The sequence below is a fragment of the Capra hircus genome, chromosome 4 (genome assembly GCF_001704415.2).
Source record: "Capra hircus breed San Clemente chromosome 4, ASM170441v1, whole genome shotgun sequence".
NCBI classification, from domain to species: domain Eukaryota; kingdom Metazoa; phylum Chordata; class Mammalia; order Artiodactyla; family Bovidae; genus Capra; species Capra hircus.
Window position 1 is genome coordinate 107107353 of NC_030811.1, and position 15968 is coordinate 107123320.

A 15968-nucleotide genomic window follows, 5' to 3' on the forward strand; every position below is an offset into this window, starting at 1 on the left:
CTGTCTACGCACCATATTGTTTTTTTAGCCTGTTTTTTCTTTATAATACTGTATGTACACTTTTTCTGAACATGAAATATTTTTCACAGTATTGTTTTTTAATGACATGCAATTTTGTTTTAGAGCTATAGCATTATTTTTAACCAGTCCTCCGTTATTGGACCTTTGGGTATTCTCAGAGGTTTTGCTCTTAAAATGGTACTGCTTTTTTTTTTTTAAACAGTACTGCTTTTTATTATTATTGTAGCTTGATCCTTGTTTATATAGATGATTATTTTCTAGCCTAACTTTTTAGAAGTAGAATTGCAGGGTCAATTTAAGCATTTGTACATTTTAAGTGTTCAGTGTGTATTGCCAAATTTCCCCTCAGTTTATACTTGATTAAATGGCAGATTTGAGAAGCCCTGTTTTTTGTCATCTTCTGCCAGGTTGGGCATTGCCATTAAAAACAGACAAAACTCCCCAAACCTACCAGTTTGACAATTTGTGGAAGAATGATGTCTCATTAGTGGTTTTCAATTTATATCTCTTTGATCACTAATGAGAATTGAACATTTGAAGATGAGTTCATATTCATAACATTTTGGGGGACACAGTAGTGTCTTTCATTATACTGAAACTTGATTTTAAAAATTGACGGCAATAATTGCTTTTTATTAACAAGAATTTACAAAAACCTAACCATACCTTCTTCCTTTTTGACATTTTAGCTGTATCATGAGTTTAAGAACGCAGTTGTAATTTAAAAGTAAAATAGCGTGCTCATTTTTGTTTCGATTTCCTTTCCGTCTGTCTTCCCACTCTGCAATTCCTGTGCACGCAAAGAAGAAGGCATCAGTTGATTCATCTCGACCAGTTCTCTTGCAGATTGCAGAGTCAGCCTACAGGTTTGGTCTTGGTTCTATTGCTGGAGGTGAGTCATGGATGAGGGCAGATTATTCATTGTTATTATTCCTGTTTTTCCTCTGATTTTTTCCACTTTGAAATATTGAAGGAAACAACCTTCTCTGGTCTTTTCCCAAGCTAGTTACCAAATCTGTATCTATGTGATGGGATAACAGCAAAGGGAAATTTTCCTTCGTACCTGCATTTGATCAGGGACTTAAAAGCAACTTTTTTCTCACATCTGTCTGCAGGTGGGCTTCTAGATGTTGGTTAGTAATGAGGCTAGGCTGTAGTGATCTGCTTTTTAAAATTTGAACTCAGTGGTATCCTTTTATCAGGAGACCCTTGAGTGAAAGCCACTGTTGTTTAGAAAGTTCATTTTAAAATTTACATGTGCACAATTTCTTTATTTCATCAATCTTATCTTTGACTTTAACCACCTCCTTCTTTCCTGTGACCTTAATTTCTTCTGAATTATTGGTATTATTTGATTGTAGCTGTCGGAGCCACTGCGGTGTATCCTATCGATCTGGTAAAAACTCGAATGCAGAACCAACGATCAACCGGCTCTTTCGTAGGAGAACTTATGTATAAAAACAGCTTTGACTGTTTTAAGAAAGTGCTGCGCTATGAAGGCTTCTTTGGACTGTATAGAGGTTAGTGCCATGTGCTAAATTCATGAAAGGTGAAATAGTAGTCGGAGGTTTGGTTTTTCCATCTGAATGCCTGAAATGTATTAGAGAGACTGTGTTAAAATGGAAATACAGCAGATTCTCAATTATCCATGCTGATGGGTGTAGGCTGGAGGCTCTAGGGCATGGCGAATCAAAACAGCCCATAATCTGAAAGCCATTTATATTGCTCTGCAGTATGTTTCGTTTCTTAAAAATAATTATTTTTATAAACATGTCCAGTAAGTTTTTAAAAGACTCATAGTGTTTGTGTTCTTGAAATAACTCTGCTCACCAGTTAACAGGGAAGAGCAGCTGGACGATAGGACAGAACTTACTTGGGACAATGATTCTCCTTGAATATTCCACAAAATCATCCATCAAGCCTCTAACCAGGGGTTCAGTGCAGCCCTCCTTCTTTCACTGTCTTTTTTTTTTTTTTAATTTTGAAATTACAAATTTTTCAGTATAGAGTGTAGGCTCTCTAGTTGAAGCATTCAGGCTTAGTTGCCCTGAAGCATGTGGGATCTTAGTTCCCTGACCAGGGATCGAACCTGCATCCCCTCCTTTGGAAGGCGGGCTCTTAACCACTGGGCTTGCAGCCTGTGTGTGTTCAGTCACTCCAGTTGTGTGTCCTACTCTTTGTGACCCCGTGGACTGTAGCCTACCAGGCTCACCTGTCCGTGGGGTTCTCCAAACAGGAACACTGGAATGGGCTGTCGTGCCCTTCTCCACGGGAGCTTCCCAAGTCAGGGATCGAACCTGCATCTTTTTCTTCTCCTGCTTCAGCAGGCAGGTTCTTTACCACTAGCGCCACCTGGGAAGTGCCACCTCACCACCTCAAATATTTATTTATTCACTTGGCTGCACCTGGTCTTAGTTTTGGCATGTGGGATCCAACGGGGACCCCCTGCGCTGGGACCCCGGAGTCTTAGTCCCCGGACTATCATTCACTGTCTTTTCCTGAGTTAAAGCTGCCCCTTTCCCTTCCTCAGACTCTGTACCCAGGGGAGTTGATTCACCTGCCACTGTAGCCAGGGACTCCTCTGTCCAGCTGTTCCTTTCATCATCTAAGGCTCATTTAAGCAACAAGAAAAGAAGCAAGAAGTATGTGATCAAAAGGATCATCACAAAGGATCCCACAGACACTGACTGCCAGACCAGTGGGCCTAAAAGCCAGGACTTAACGTCCCAGCCCTTCCCTCTGTGATTGCTTTGCATAAAGAGAAAAGAAGTAAAGGTACTTGCCTCAGCTAAAATCCAGTGTTGTGAGACAGTTCCAGCTGAGCCACGTTGCTGTTTGGCAGATGCAAAGTGGTGGGCAGGGGGTCCCTCCCTTACCCAACCAGTACTTGCTCTTGAAGAAGAAAATTGTATTTAATACTTTCAGAGACAGACCCGGAAATTGGCAGCCATGTAAGCCTGTGCCGCTAGGCCTCTTCTGCCATCTGCTGACTTCAGTCTTCTTCTTAAGCACCCAAGTTAAAAAAAAAAAAAAATCAACAACAAAGATCCCTCTTAAAATCTTGCACCTTAGAAATGAGGGGGTTTCAAACTCCAGAGAAGCTCCATTTTGCAGGTTCGTTGGTGCAGGTAGATAACCTCCATCAAAGGCCTTTTGATCTTTCTCTGCTCTCTTTCCCTCACCCCCTGCCTCGTCTCACAATTGGGAAGGTCTTTGACCCCAGGTGATTGATGATGACCCCTACAGGGTCACTGCCTTCCATCTGAAATACTTCTCCCTCCTAGTGACAACAAGCCTTGCAAATGAGAAGTCCCCCCAAGTAGTACAAGGTTAATGTCGCAGTTCCTGCTCTGCACTGAGTGATTCAAGCAAAGGCGACCACCTTACATGTTCAAGTGGGTTGTTTTCTGCGGGGACAGTTTTGAACCTCAAGCTGGACCACACTGGTCTGTGGGCTTCCCTTGGTATTGGGCTAAAGATCAAGGGTGCCTTAGAATTGTAAGAAAATAATTTCTGTCCTGTGCATGCCCCTAATGTGTTGACCTGGTTCGTTTGAATTTTGAGTCCCTTCTCTTTCCTCTTTGACCACACCTGGTGGCTCCTGATTCTTGGGGGCACCTGGAATTCCTTCCTTGACCTGTCCTTTTGACCCCATGGACAAAACAGCTTGACGTGTACCTGAGTTCTGAGCTGCTCTGGGCCATCCCCTAAACCTCATGCTGTTTCAGTTACATCGGAGAGACTGGAGGAACTGGTTTTAACTCCTCAGGGAAGGGGGCTGTGTCCGCCTACTAGGCAGACATGGAGACTCCCTTTGAACACCAAAGAGGCGACTCCTCATCGTTTTTCTGGTTAGAAAGAGCCATTTATCTAACCTGTGTGGGGTGTCTGATCCCTAAGGGGTTCTCTTGTCAGAAGTGATGAGTAGAGTGTGAATATAAGGAGAGGAGTGCTGGGAGTCACCTACGTTCATTTCTCCCTGACTTCTTATCTCTTCTAGTTGATAATTTTAGAACAAAAGGTGTACTGTAAAACTTTTTTAGTTTCTGTTTTGTAATTTGGATCTTGAGAGCAAAGAGGTGATTGACAGCGTTTTTGAAAAAGTGTTTATAATCTTCATAAATGAATTATTCCTATTCTTGATTGGCTGGGGACTAATTCCCTTTTGTGCCTTGCGCATAATCATTGATTAATAATTATATGTAACTGCATATTTGTAAATGCTTATCATTGAATAAGAGAAGGATCAGATGAAAATGGGAAACTGTCATTACCAGCAAAAAAATGATAATAGAAACAGAAAAACCCCAACTATTTCTGAGAATCCGTATTCTAACTTTTGAATACAAAATCAAGCTATAATCACCCACATGTGATTCTTTGACTATAAATTTCTTATTCAATGTAATTTTATTGTTTAAAAATTTAATATTCCAGGGGAAAATAGTTAAATTTTAATTTTGAGAATTGAGAAATGCTGCTGTGCACACTCTAGCTAGCAATACTTGAAAAGAAGGCAGAGTACATCTCTAATTTATAAACATGTTTCAAAATATTGAGCCTATTTTTTCCTATTGTGGAATTTTGCTTCACATGTAATTGTTCTGCATCAGGACATATATAATTGCTAATATTTCCTGAGGAGGGTAATTTGGGGATATTGCATAAGTAAGTTCTCTCCCCTGTTTTAAAATTATCTTTGTGTATATTTGGAGAAAAAGTATATAGCATCTCTCTCTTTTTCCTTCTTGCAGTGAGAACACAGGATTCTGAAGGGAGCTGTTTTGTATTTAGAAGTAGTTCTTGTGGAACCCCACGAGTGATTGTTATTGTTAAAGAATGCTTTCAGCACAAGCTGTTTTCCCCTGTGCTTTTCTCTGTCAGTTGCCAGCATCGCTCGTGGTCCTGGAAGTTTTCTGATCATAATCAGGGAGGCTACCGATAAAGTAGTTCTGGGGACTGTTCGTGTTGTCTTCCATGGATGCTGAGTCCAAGGGCTTCTAGTGTTGTGAGTTGGTGAGGTCCTCTCCCCATATTTCTGTGTACTTCCCCCACTTCTTTGTCCATCAGAGCCTCTTAACTTTGGGGGTAAGTTTGGTGGTTAGAAAAGATCCCCTTAGAAAGATCCCCTTCCTATGAGACTGACCCTGCAACCATTCTCTGTAATACAGACTACTTTACTTTACAGGAAAATTAATTGATTTTTCTAGGCCTGTAGTTTTTGAAATTCAGGCCCCCTAGGCTACGTATATCTGTCTCACAGGAAATAACACCCAAGATAATCCAAATCTCCCTGAAGTCACATGTAAAAGTCTTCCTCTGTTTCCTCCCCAGTCTCCAGATTGATTTAATGCACCGAGGTGTTTAAAATCCTTAATGAATTACCTGACAGCTCATTTGATTTGAATGAACCGCATGACCAGATGAATCAGTTATTGGCCGGCTGTAGACTTGGCTTATTAAAGAGAAACGATTGATTGAGTGATCATCCATAATTAAATGCTCTTAACGTTCCAGTTCAGTTCAGTTGCTCAGTCGTGTCCAACTCTTTTGCAGCTCCATGAATCGCAGCGGATAACTAATTTCTGCCTTAAAATTTTTGTCACACTCTCCTCCCTCAGATGCTTCAAGTAATGACATGAGTACCCTTAGAAACTGGAAAATGTTTTGGGGAGGGAAGACAATGGGGAAAAGGATGGATTCAGGAGAAATGCTTCTTAAAGGAAGGTTTTAGTTTTTTACTTCTGCTTTTGCCGGGGAAAAGAGGAAAATCTGCCAGAAAAGGAAATTAGATAATTTTATGATTTAAACTTAATTTGGAGTACTACTTAGTCTTTGAGGCAATTAGCAAGGAAAAAAAAAAGAAGAAGATGTTTTTTAATCAGCCCATGGACCAGGCTTGCAGAGTTTTAAATGTATCTATTTCAGGTTGTCTGTGTGCTGCAAAAGCAGTCATCTTCCATCCTGGAATGTTCTCAAGGTGACATCTAGAGGATGATATGGTGATATCTCAGGAAGTTTTTGATATGTTTGCGTTCTAGAAGGAGGTGTGGTTGGACAGCTAGTTTAAGCTAGGTCTCCTGGATGTGGCTCGTGGTTCTGTAGAGGGGAGGCTCCAAATTATGTGGACCCACAGTGAGATCCCTTCTTTAATCCTTGTGGATAAAAATAAGTCCAAAAATCCTATCACCAAAATAAAGCAGTTGGAGGTCCTACAAGAAGGCAGGCGTCTTGGCACAAACCACAGTCTGTGCACTGTGCTGACTCATAGTGTCCACCAGCACTTCTCACGAGTGCGGAATGGTTTGTTTTGCTCCTCATTTTCTTGGCCAGTTTCTGCACGTTTTCGTTTAGGGCGATAAGTTGTGACTAGATCAAAAAGCAGATATTTGGTTGTAGGAAATCAAACAAAAATGAACAGAAAGCTTGGACAGTTCCTGAGCTGGGTAATCAAATCTCCAAAACTCTACCATGAGCACAGAGCTTTCAAAGGGGAGACAGGTGATGGCGACTCGCCACTGGGGTGGCTGGGAGTGGATCATCAGAGGCTGGAGAGGGCCTGATGGAGAACAGTGAGGAGCTTAGAAAATTGGGAAAGAGGAAACTACGCAGAGCCTGGAGAAGAGAAGATTAATTAGCGAACAAATTAGTTCCAGGCCTCAAGGATGATCATTTATAGCTAGCTATTGCCTTTCCTAGGGCTTCCCTGGTAGCTCAGATGGTAAAGAATCTGCCTGCAATGCAGGAAACCCAGGTTCGATTCTTGGGTTGGAAAGATCTCCTGGAGAAGGGAATGGCTACCCACTCCAGTATTCTTGCCTAAAGAATTCCGTTGTCAGAGGAGCCTGGCAGGCTACTGTCCATGGAGTCATTAAGAGTCAGACACGACTGAGCAACTAACACTTTCACTTTTCATTGCCATTGCTGAGGCTGAAACAAGGGCAATAGACAAAATCTCAGCACCCAGAAAGTTTAGATAGAAGAAAAGATAACCAGGACCTCGAAAGTTGCTATATACCAGAGTGAAAAACTCAAGGAGGAACGGTACGGTTCTTCTTCCCAGTGATCTCTTAGGAAGTTCCCAGGGAGGACTCACAGGAACCGTGCCTTTTCTAGACCATGACAATATCATCCCTCTGTGCTTTAACACTCAGTCTCCCAAAGCCATCCCGAGCCTTAGCTAAAATAGCAGATGGTTCTTGACATTTTGAACAAAAGCATCTGACCCAGACAAGCAAGCATTTAAATCTTAATATCTGCCATGTGCCCTGCTCCACCATACACTTGCCTTGGGGTGACACCCCAAGAGCCGGTGAAAAACTGGATTGCAAGAAGGGCCATGAAAGGGGATAGTGTAGTTGGTGGGGGTGTGGGGGGTGCCTCATGCCTGGGGGCTATGTGAATCAAAAACAGACAGACACAGGGAAAGGGAGGAGGGAAGAAAGCTTGAACAAGTGAAGAGAGAAGGCCACGGAAATAGGAGCAGGAATAAAAGCCGTGAGGCAGGGTGCGCAGGGCGCTGATAGCTCCAGAATAAAGGTTAATCTGATGTTGAAAGCAAGGCAGGCTCTCTGGGAAGATGGGAGCAAGTAGAGGGACCTCCGTGAAGAGGTCAGGAGGCTAAGAATTTAACCTCGGAGGGGTCTCCTCGGGGTTGAAATTAGATAACAGGGGGCACTGGATGTGGCTCCGGCCACAGCAATAGGAGTATTTTCTGCATTAACATCGTCTGCCGGCCCTGCAGCCTGGCTCTGCCCTGCCTGCCTTCCGCCCCACCTTACATGCTCTAAGCTACCTTTCTCCAGGTTGGGCCGGTCACTTTGGAACTTGTTTTTTGTCCGAGCTGATGCAGAGGTGATGTGATGAGATTTCTCCCTTGTCATGGCCCTGCATCATCTCTGCTCCTCCGTGTCTTGTCCAGAGTGATCTGTTGGGACACCCGCCGTGTGACGCTTATAGTGGTTGGACTGTCAGTCCAGCCCCTGACCCACTGCTTTCTCTGAGTCTCGTTCCCCAGCTGCGCCCTGATTCCCACTTGTTCACCAGGTCGTAACCTGCAGTTCGCCTCTGCCGGCCAGTGCCTTCTCCCTTCTGTGCAGTGGGAAAGGGCCCAGCCATGCAGCCTGCCAGCCCAGTGCAAGCTGGCGCTCAGAGAAGCATTGCAGAACATTCTGGGCTGGAAGAAATGCCTTTGTAGACCAGAGAAGGAGGTTGGAGCAGTAAGTCCACTAGGGTGAACAGGCGGAAAATGAGCATTGAGGGGCAGAGAGCCTTGTTTTGAGAGGCGGAGTGGGGCCACATTCAGCTCAGCCACTGCACAGGCACCACGTTGTGAGGGACTGGGGAGACACTGCTCAGCCTTTTAGAGCCAGTTTCCCTGAAGGAGGAGGAGGATGGTGACGATGAAGAGCATAAAGAACAACAACCGAAACACACATCTAGAGGGCTTGCTGTGTGCTGATATGCTTCCGAGGGTTTTGTGTGTATTGTTGCATCTTCAGGACTGCCCCGTGTGCAAGGTGCTGTGCTTATCCCCATTCTACAGATGTGGAAACTGAGGTTCAGGGAGGTGGGGGTAACTTAATCACAACTGCACAGCTACTAAATAACAAGAGTCAGAATTCAAACCCAACAGCCTGGCTTCAGACTCCATGCTGTTAATCACCTGGCTCTTCTGCCCCTCAGGAGAAATTACATGGTAAAAATTGCTTATCATCGGAGGTTGAGAACTGTTTAAGTTCTGAGCCAAGGCATTTTATTTTAGCTCAAAATCTAGCTGAAGATGTGGCGTTATGTCTGTACTGCTTCCTCACCTTTGCTAAAGTACGGGGTGCTGCTGGACACTGTCAGTGCTTCTGAGCTTGGGGCATAGCCATGGGGAAGAGCATTATACTCCTGCCATACTCCCCTAATTCCCATACTCCCATACTTTCCTCATGCTTGACTGTGAGCACTATTCGGGGTGAATTGCCTCCTAGAGGCAAGAGGAGAATCAAAAATATGCCGTGAACAGATAGGTGGAGAGAAACGTGACCTTTTCGGAATACACAGTCTAGGCTGTGAACAGTGTCTGGCTCTTTATATACAGTTACTCATATCATTATCATAATAAACCAGTGAGTCGTAATTAGCCTCCTTGGCTTACTAATGAGGAACTTAAGAGTTCAAAGGATAACGTCCCCAAGATCACTCAGCATGAGAGCAGGGTAGACCTAGGATTCCTTGGTCCTGGTTTGTCAACCTCCAAGGCCCCAGTGCTCCAAGCCATTCATTTTGTTGCCAAGCCATTGGGAACAGGTAGCTTTAATCATGCCACTGTTATTAATGAGTTTCTCTCATAGTCCCTTCTCACCCTGAGATTCTGGAATTATATATTTCTAAAAAAGTTTGTAAGTAAAAACTGCAGCTCAGTAGCCCTCTGGTCAGCATACTGTTCTCAGAAACTTCCTTTCGGGGGTTCTGTGTAAAGCCTGCAGTTGAGGTTCATGGTGTGGGCTTAGCTTCCACATCTTTTGCTCAGTCCTTTCTCATCGAGTTGCATAAAGGATGGGGATCCGAGGGGATAGTGTGATTTATATCTCAACCCCATGAAATCTGAAGACAAAATACTATATTAATACTGTACCCTGTAAATCTTTTCTCGCATTAGCGGCCTTCTGGTAAAGTTTGCCAAGGAAGATTGCCACATGTGCTGATGGAGCTGAACTGAAATGAGAAGATTAGAAAACTAACCACACTAATAAATTTCATTTGAGGCAGTTGGAAAACAGACTGCTGTTTTGACAAGTCAGAAACAACACACACATGCATTCTCTGTTTCTAATGGTTAAAATGAATTTCCAGAATCCAACAGAAACATCTTGTATTAGAAGCCTCATTTTTCTGCTGAGTTATCCAGCTGTCAGACACACATGTGCTTTAAACTTCAGTGTGATCGTGTTGAGCCGCCTTCACCAGACTGGCTGTTTTAGGCATTACCCAGCCACATCACTCTTCCTCTTTCTGAGGTCAGGGAATCAGGAGGTTGTTGAAATCCCCAGCTCTCTGGCTTCCCTTGTCCTGCAGATCAGGACCCCTCCCGGAGGGCGTTTGGCCACGACTGATGGCGTCAAGGCCCACATCTCTGCTGGCTCTCAGATTGCCATTCGCAGCCACCCTTGATTCCCAAGGTCACCACCACAAGAATGATACTGATCCAGTGCCTCCCTGAGTGCCAGCATCTGGCCTAGGTCTTAGGAAGGGATTTGTACTTTGGTTTTATTCTTACTGGATTAAGTTACTCATTTTATACAGTGAAACTCAGGGCCTAATATTAAATTACTTTAACCTCCCAATTATTCTTCCTGCCTTGGGTCTCTGCCCTTACCATCTGTCCTTCACCTGCCTCCAGAACTCTTTTTCTTTTCGAAGTTTCCTCTTTAAAAGCCACCCAGACTTTTCCCCAAGCCCCTTCGCGTGGCCCTTGGAGAAACAGCACAGTGTACTTGTTCAGGAGCACCCCCGAGAGCCAGACTGCCTGGGTTGAACTCCAGTGCCCCACATACCAGCTGAGTGACCCTGGGCCAGCTTCTGGAAGTCTGCCTCAGTTTCCTCATCCGTTGATGGGATAAAAATGACATGCGCCGAGTTTTGCTACTAAGTGGTGTGCGTTTCATATTGGGGCTTTCCTTGTGGCTCAGATGGTAAGGAGTCTGCCTGGAGATAAGGACGGTAAAGGAGACCTGGGTTCAGTGCCTGAGTGGGGAAGATCCCCTGGAAAAGGGCATGCAACCCACTCCAGTATTCCTGCCTGGAGAATCCCATGGACAGAGGAGTCTAGTGGGTTACAGTCCATGGGGTTGCAAAGTGTTGGACACGACTGAGTGACTAACACTTTCCGTGGTGTGGGTTTCATATTGGGGCTTTCCTGGTGGCTCAGATAGTAAGGAATCTGCCTGCGATGCCGTAGACCTGAGTTGAATCCCTGGGTCAGGAAGATCCCCTGGAGACGGGAATGGCAGCCCACTCCAGTATTCCTGCCTGGAGAATTCCATGGACAGAGGGGCCTGGCGAGCTACAGTCCGTGGGGTCGCAAAGAGTGGGACACGACTGGGTGACTGACACTTTCACTTTCTGTGGCGTGGGTTTCATATGTTGATTCCCATACAGCACACAGTCGTGTGTGGCGTGTAATAAGTGCCCCCGACACCGTCATGATCTCCACTGTTGTTGATTCGTTGAATGACCTCTACTACCATTGTGTGTTTACGAGGTCTGTGACCTCGCCCCGGCCCTGCCTGTGCCCTGAACTTGTGAACTTGAGATTTGGGCGCCTTCTCGCAGTCTGCTCTCTCTGCCCAGGCCGCCTGGCTCTCCATCCTACTCGCGTCTCTCTCCTCCAGTGAACCTCTGCTTGTCCTTAAAGAATCACGCCCAGTGCCTCCTCTCTGAGGCCCTGCTCCACCCTGCAGGCAGAATAGCTGGTTCTCTCCACCGTGTTCCCAGAGCTCTTTGGTGCCCCAGGGCTGTGACATCCAACACTCTGTTTTTAGGGGCTGTGTCCCCTCTTTGGCACACACAGACACCTGGGTCTCCCTCTTTTTCTAAACTGATGCTGGCTCCAGGCGACGCCGCAGATCTTACTATTTCAACCTAGTTTCTTCCAGTACCAGGCACAGAGAGCATTTGGTAAATGTTTGCTGAACAAATAAATATTTGCCGCCCTATATTTAGTCTTAAATGCAGGGTTTTCTCTATTGTTTTGTTTTGGTCTCTGCTGTTCACAGGGCATTACTAAATTTATAGTGAGAAAGACAAATCTCGGTCGCTTAAAAGGCTGGCTGGAGTGATTGTCTCTAACGCTGCAGTCATTTGGCTGTGTGGGCTGTTTTTCATTAGTCATTTAAGAAGACTGTCACAGGGTAGTGCTAGAGACGGGATCATCGCGCAAATCACAGTGCCATCAACCCATCCATGGTTTTGGTCTGCAATTTAATGATGAGAAAAATACATCCAGCAAGTAAATATTTAACTAAACATTTCCGTACTTGACCTCAATGTAGAGAGTAGAATGGAAATTGTGAATGTTACGATGTAGTTTAAATGGCTTATGCCTGAATTTTACTGGTAGAAATGAATGTTGTGTTTTCATAAAGTAATAATAGTGCTTTTTTCCCTCGTAGATATTATCTCATGGTGTAAGTAAAGGACTAATAAGTGAGTATAGTTCAGGAGGAGGAAATTCTCACTTTGAATAAGAGTGCTTGCTTTGCCCAGATGGTTCCATGTTCACATTTTCTGTGCTGTTTCGGTTCATTTAGATTAAAAAGAGCATGGCCATACTCAAGCTAGCAAGAGCATAGGGGAACGTTCCGTAAGAGTTCGTGAGGGAGAAGGGAAACCAAGCACTCACAGGGATCCCAGGGCAGAAGTTTCACTGGAATCTGGCCCCAGTGGGACCAGAAGCTGGTTGAGGGCGACTCTCCCATCGGGGCACCCTTCCAGCCTGTGTGTTCTCTCTGGCGTCCGTATTCTATTTGTGGCACATTTCTCCTCCCTGCTAGGCCACTTCCTTTCCTATCATAGTCTCTGCTTCCTTCTGGCACTCACACATACGTGGCTTCGACTGGCCACTTTTCCCATGCCACGTGGCACCTTCTCAGCTTGTGCCTCTGTGTTAGCTGGCTCCTCACCTTTTAGGAATTAAAAAGCCCCTTGATGAGGGTGAAAGAGGAGGTGAAAAGGCTGACTTAAAACTCAGCATTCAAAAAATGAGGATCATGGCATCTGGTCCTGTAACTTCATGGCAAATAAGAGGGGAAAAAGTGGAAACAGTGACAGATTTTATTTTCTTGGACTCCAAAGTCACTGTGGAGGGTGACTGCAGCCATGAAATTTAAAAGACGCATGCTCCTTGGAAGCAAAGCTATGACAAACCTAGACAGAGTATTAAAAAGCAGAAACATTGCTTTGCCAACAAAGGTCCATATAGTCAGAGCAGTGCTTTCTCCAGTGGTCATGTATGGATGTGAGAGTTGGACCATAAAGAAAGCTGAGTGCCAAAGAATTGATGCTATTGAATTGTCGTGCTGGAGAAGATGCTTTTGAGAGTCCCTTGAACTGCAAGGAGGTAAAACCAGTCAATCCTATAGAAAATCAACCCTGAATATTCATTATAAGGACTGATGCTGAAACTCCAACACTTTAGCCACCTGATGTGAAGAAGCAGCTCATTGGAAAAGACCCTGATGCTGGGAAAGATTGAGGGCAAGAGGAGAAGGGGGCAACAGAGGGTGAGATGGTTAAATGGCATCCTAGACTCAGATGGACATGAGTTTGAGCAAATTCCAGGAAATAGTGAAAGACAGGGAAGGTTGGCACATTGCAGTCCATGGGGTCATAGAGTTGGACACAACTTAGCAACTCAACAACACTGCCACCTCTGATGACTCTGTCATGCTCCTGGGAGAAGGATTCTGGACTCCGTGGCTCTGCTTGTGGTGAGGTCCAGGTTGTTGAACTCATCAGTTATTCGCCTTTGGGTGCCTTGTCCAATCAGCTGTAGCCCTGGAGGTTCAAACATGGCTGGCTAGAGAAGATGCTGCAAACCCAAATAATTATAGGATCCAGGCAGTGAACAAATGAGGCTGGATATGGAAGGGCAGATACACGTTTGCATATTAGGCATGCTGCTGCTGCTGCTGCTGCCAAGTCGCTTCAGTCGTGTCCAACTCCGTGCGACCGCATAGACGGCAGCCCATCAGGCTCTGCTGTCCCTGGGATTCTCCAGGCAAGAACACTGGAGTGGGTTGCTATTTCCCTCTCCACATATTAGGCATAGGACAGAGTTAGTCGGTTCAGTCGCTCAGTCATGTCTGACTGTGACCCCATGGACTACAGCACACCAGGCTTCCCTGTCCATCACCAACTCCTGGAGCTTGCTCAAACTCATGTCTGTTGAGTCTGTGATGCCATCCAGCAGAGTTGGGTGTTGTCTAAAGGCATAGACTCTTGAGGGAGAGGGCTTAGACTTGAATCCCAATCTCACTATCTATCATCTGCACAATTTAGAACAAATGACTCAATCTCTGTATGCCTCAGTTTCCTCTCTGCAGGGATTAAGGATTAAAGAGTTAGTAAAGTGCTTAAAATGACCCCTGACATAGAGTAAACAGTATGTTAGCTGTGTTTTTAGAGAACATTTTGATTGGCATCAGCATCCTTGTCATTTATTTTTACAATGAAATGAACTTTCCTCAATTTTCCTAAAACATGAAGCTGTCTTGGTTTCATTAGTGCTTTAGTTTCTCCCCTTTTTGCAGAGCCTCAAGCACAGAGAGATGTCTCCTCTAGTGTGAGGATATCAACAGAGCATGAAAAATGATGAGCAATACTTGCCCTTATTGCCATGCTGGCATTAGGGCGTGGTAGAGACCTTGCTGAATTGATGCTTGGGTCCTGTCTAAAGGGTGGAGCCTCCCCCAAAGGGAGATAGATTGCTATAATGTCAGAAGGAAGCCCAGAGTTGTCAGACCATTACCCAGTCAGTCCATCACCCAGTCAGTCCATCAGTCCAGTCGTCCATCCAGACATCTATTTATCTTTAAAATAAGCTCAAATTAGGTTTCAAACCTGTGCTACTCAGCAAAACACATCTGCAGACTGGATGCACACAGCCCTGGCGCTAGAGACTTGGTTGTAGACTGTTCCTTTAAGAAGATGGTGTGGCCAGAGCTGGTCTCTCCAAAGAGGCTGGAAGCAGAGCTTTTTATATAGGGAATTAGGAAAGCGAGCTTACTGGTGAAGGATGACACCATGAAGCCCCTCCCAAGGATAGCAGCATGGCCCGGGAACAATATATTCTGACCCTTGGGTTTCCAAGGAAAAGCATCTGTCTTTTGACTTTATTTTCTTAGAACAGATGAAAAGATAACTTAGTTTTAGCTCAGACAGGTAGGTCCACTACTGTCATAACCACCTTTCCTAGAAGTGGCCCTTTCCTGTCAAAGACCACACCTCCTCCTCGTGTTTTGATTCTTATCATTGTTGAGTCACGCGGTCGTGTCTGACTGTGAGACCCCACCGCCTGAAGCACTCCAGTCTCCCTTGTCCATGAGGTTTCCCGGGCAGGAGTACTGGAGCGAGTTGCCAGTCCCTTGCCCGGGGGGTTGTCCTGACCCAGGGGCTGAACCTGCATCTCCTGTACTGGCAGGCCTGCTGCTTTACCACTGAACCACCTGGGAAGCCCTGGGCGCTGATTGATTCCCACTCCCACTGACGCGCTCAGGCCTGAGCTCCTCCCTCTCCAGCCGCATCCTGTTACTCTCTGCAGCCATCTTCATTTCCACCAGGTAGTTTTCTAGTACTAAAAAAGCCAAGCACTAGCAGTCAGACGGTTGTCTCTCACAGTCCCCTCTCTCCGCACGCACACACTCACACCCACACACATCAGTGCAATGCACACCAATATGCCTTGTCTCCGCAGGAGCAAGAGCAGTCATTCAACAGTGTGCGTTAGGGCATCACTCTCCTCCAGATGGAAAACCTTCTCTCCTAACCTGCAGGTTATCAAGCCCGGGTCCTGGTTTGGGTGTGGCTCCTGCCCCTGGCCCCAGCTGTGTCTCCCAGTGCCCGCCTCGTCCAAGAGGGCACGCTGATGTGCCCCTTCATGTTTGGGCACAACAGACTTGTTCCCGCTCTGCTGACTTTGCCCCGCGTGCTCCCCTCCCTGAAATGCGTGCTTCCCAGTAACTGTCACTGTTGCAGGAAGGCCTCTCCCCTCCTCCCGTCTGACCCTGGTCAGAGCAGGAACCCTGTCTGTCTGGTGCTCGTCGCCAAGCCCGAGTTGCTGAGGGCATAAATGGCTGAACTGTGGGCAGTGAGGGAGCAGGGTGGGGAGATGAGAGAAGTATTTTAGAAAAAAGAGTATATTGCCTAAAGTCCACTTGTTTAAGAGGTGGGAGGGAAAA

At 45.5% G+C, this 15968-nt stretch overlaps 1 protein-coding gene across 2 annotated transcripts in view; it reads left to right on the top strand.

Annotated features, from left to right (window-relative positions):
* SLC25A13 (solute carrier family 25 member 13) overlaps nt 1-15968 on the top strand; it is a 226700-nt gene that overhangs the window by 144331 nt on the left and 66401 nt on the right. Inside the window, exons 10-11 of one of the 2 annotated variants that reach the window (XM_018047391.1) lie at nt 826-913; nt 1383-1541. In XM_018047391.1, the coding sequence (XP_017902880.1) occupies nt 826-913; nt 1383-1541 (247 nt within the window). The remainder of the gene's footprint in view (nt 1-825; nt 914-1382; nt 1542-15968) is intronic. The other variant, XM_018047392.1, reaches the window with a different exon arrangement.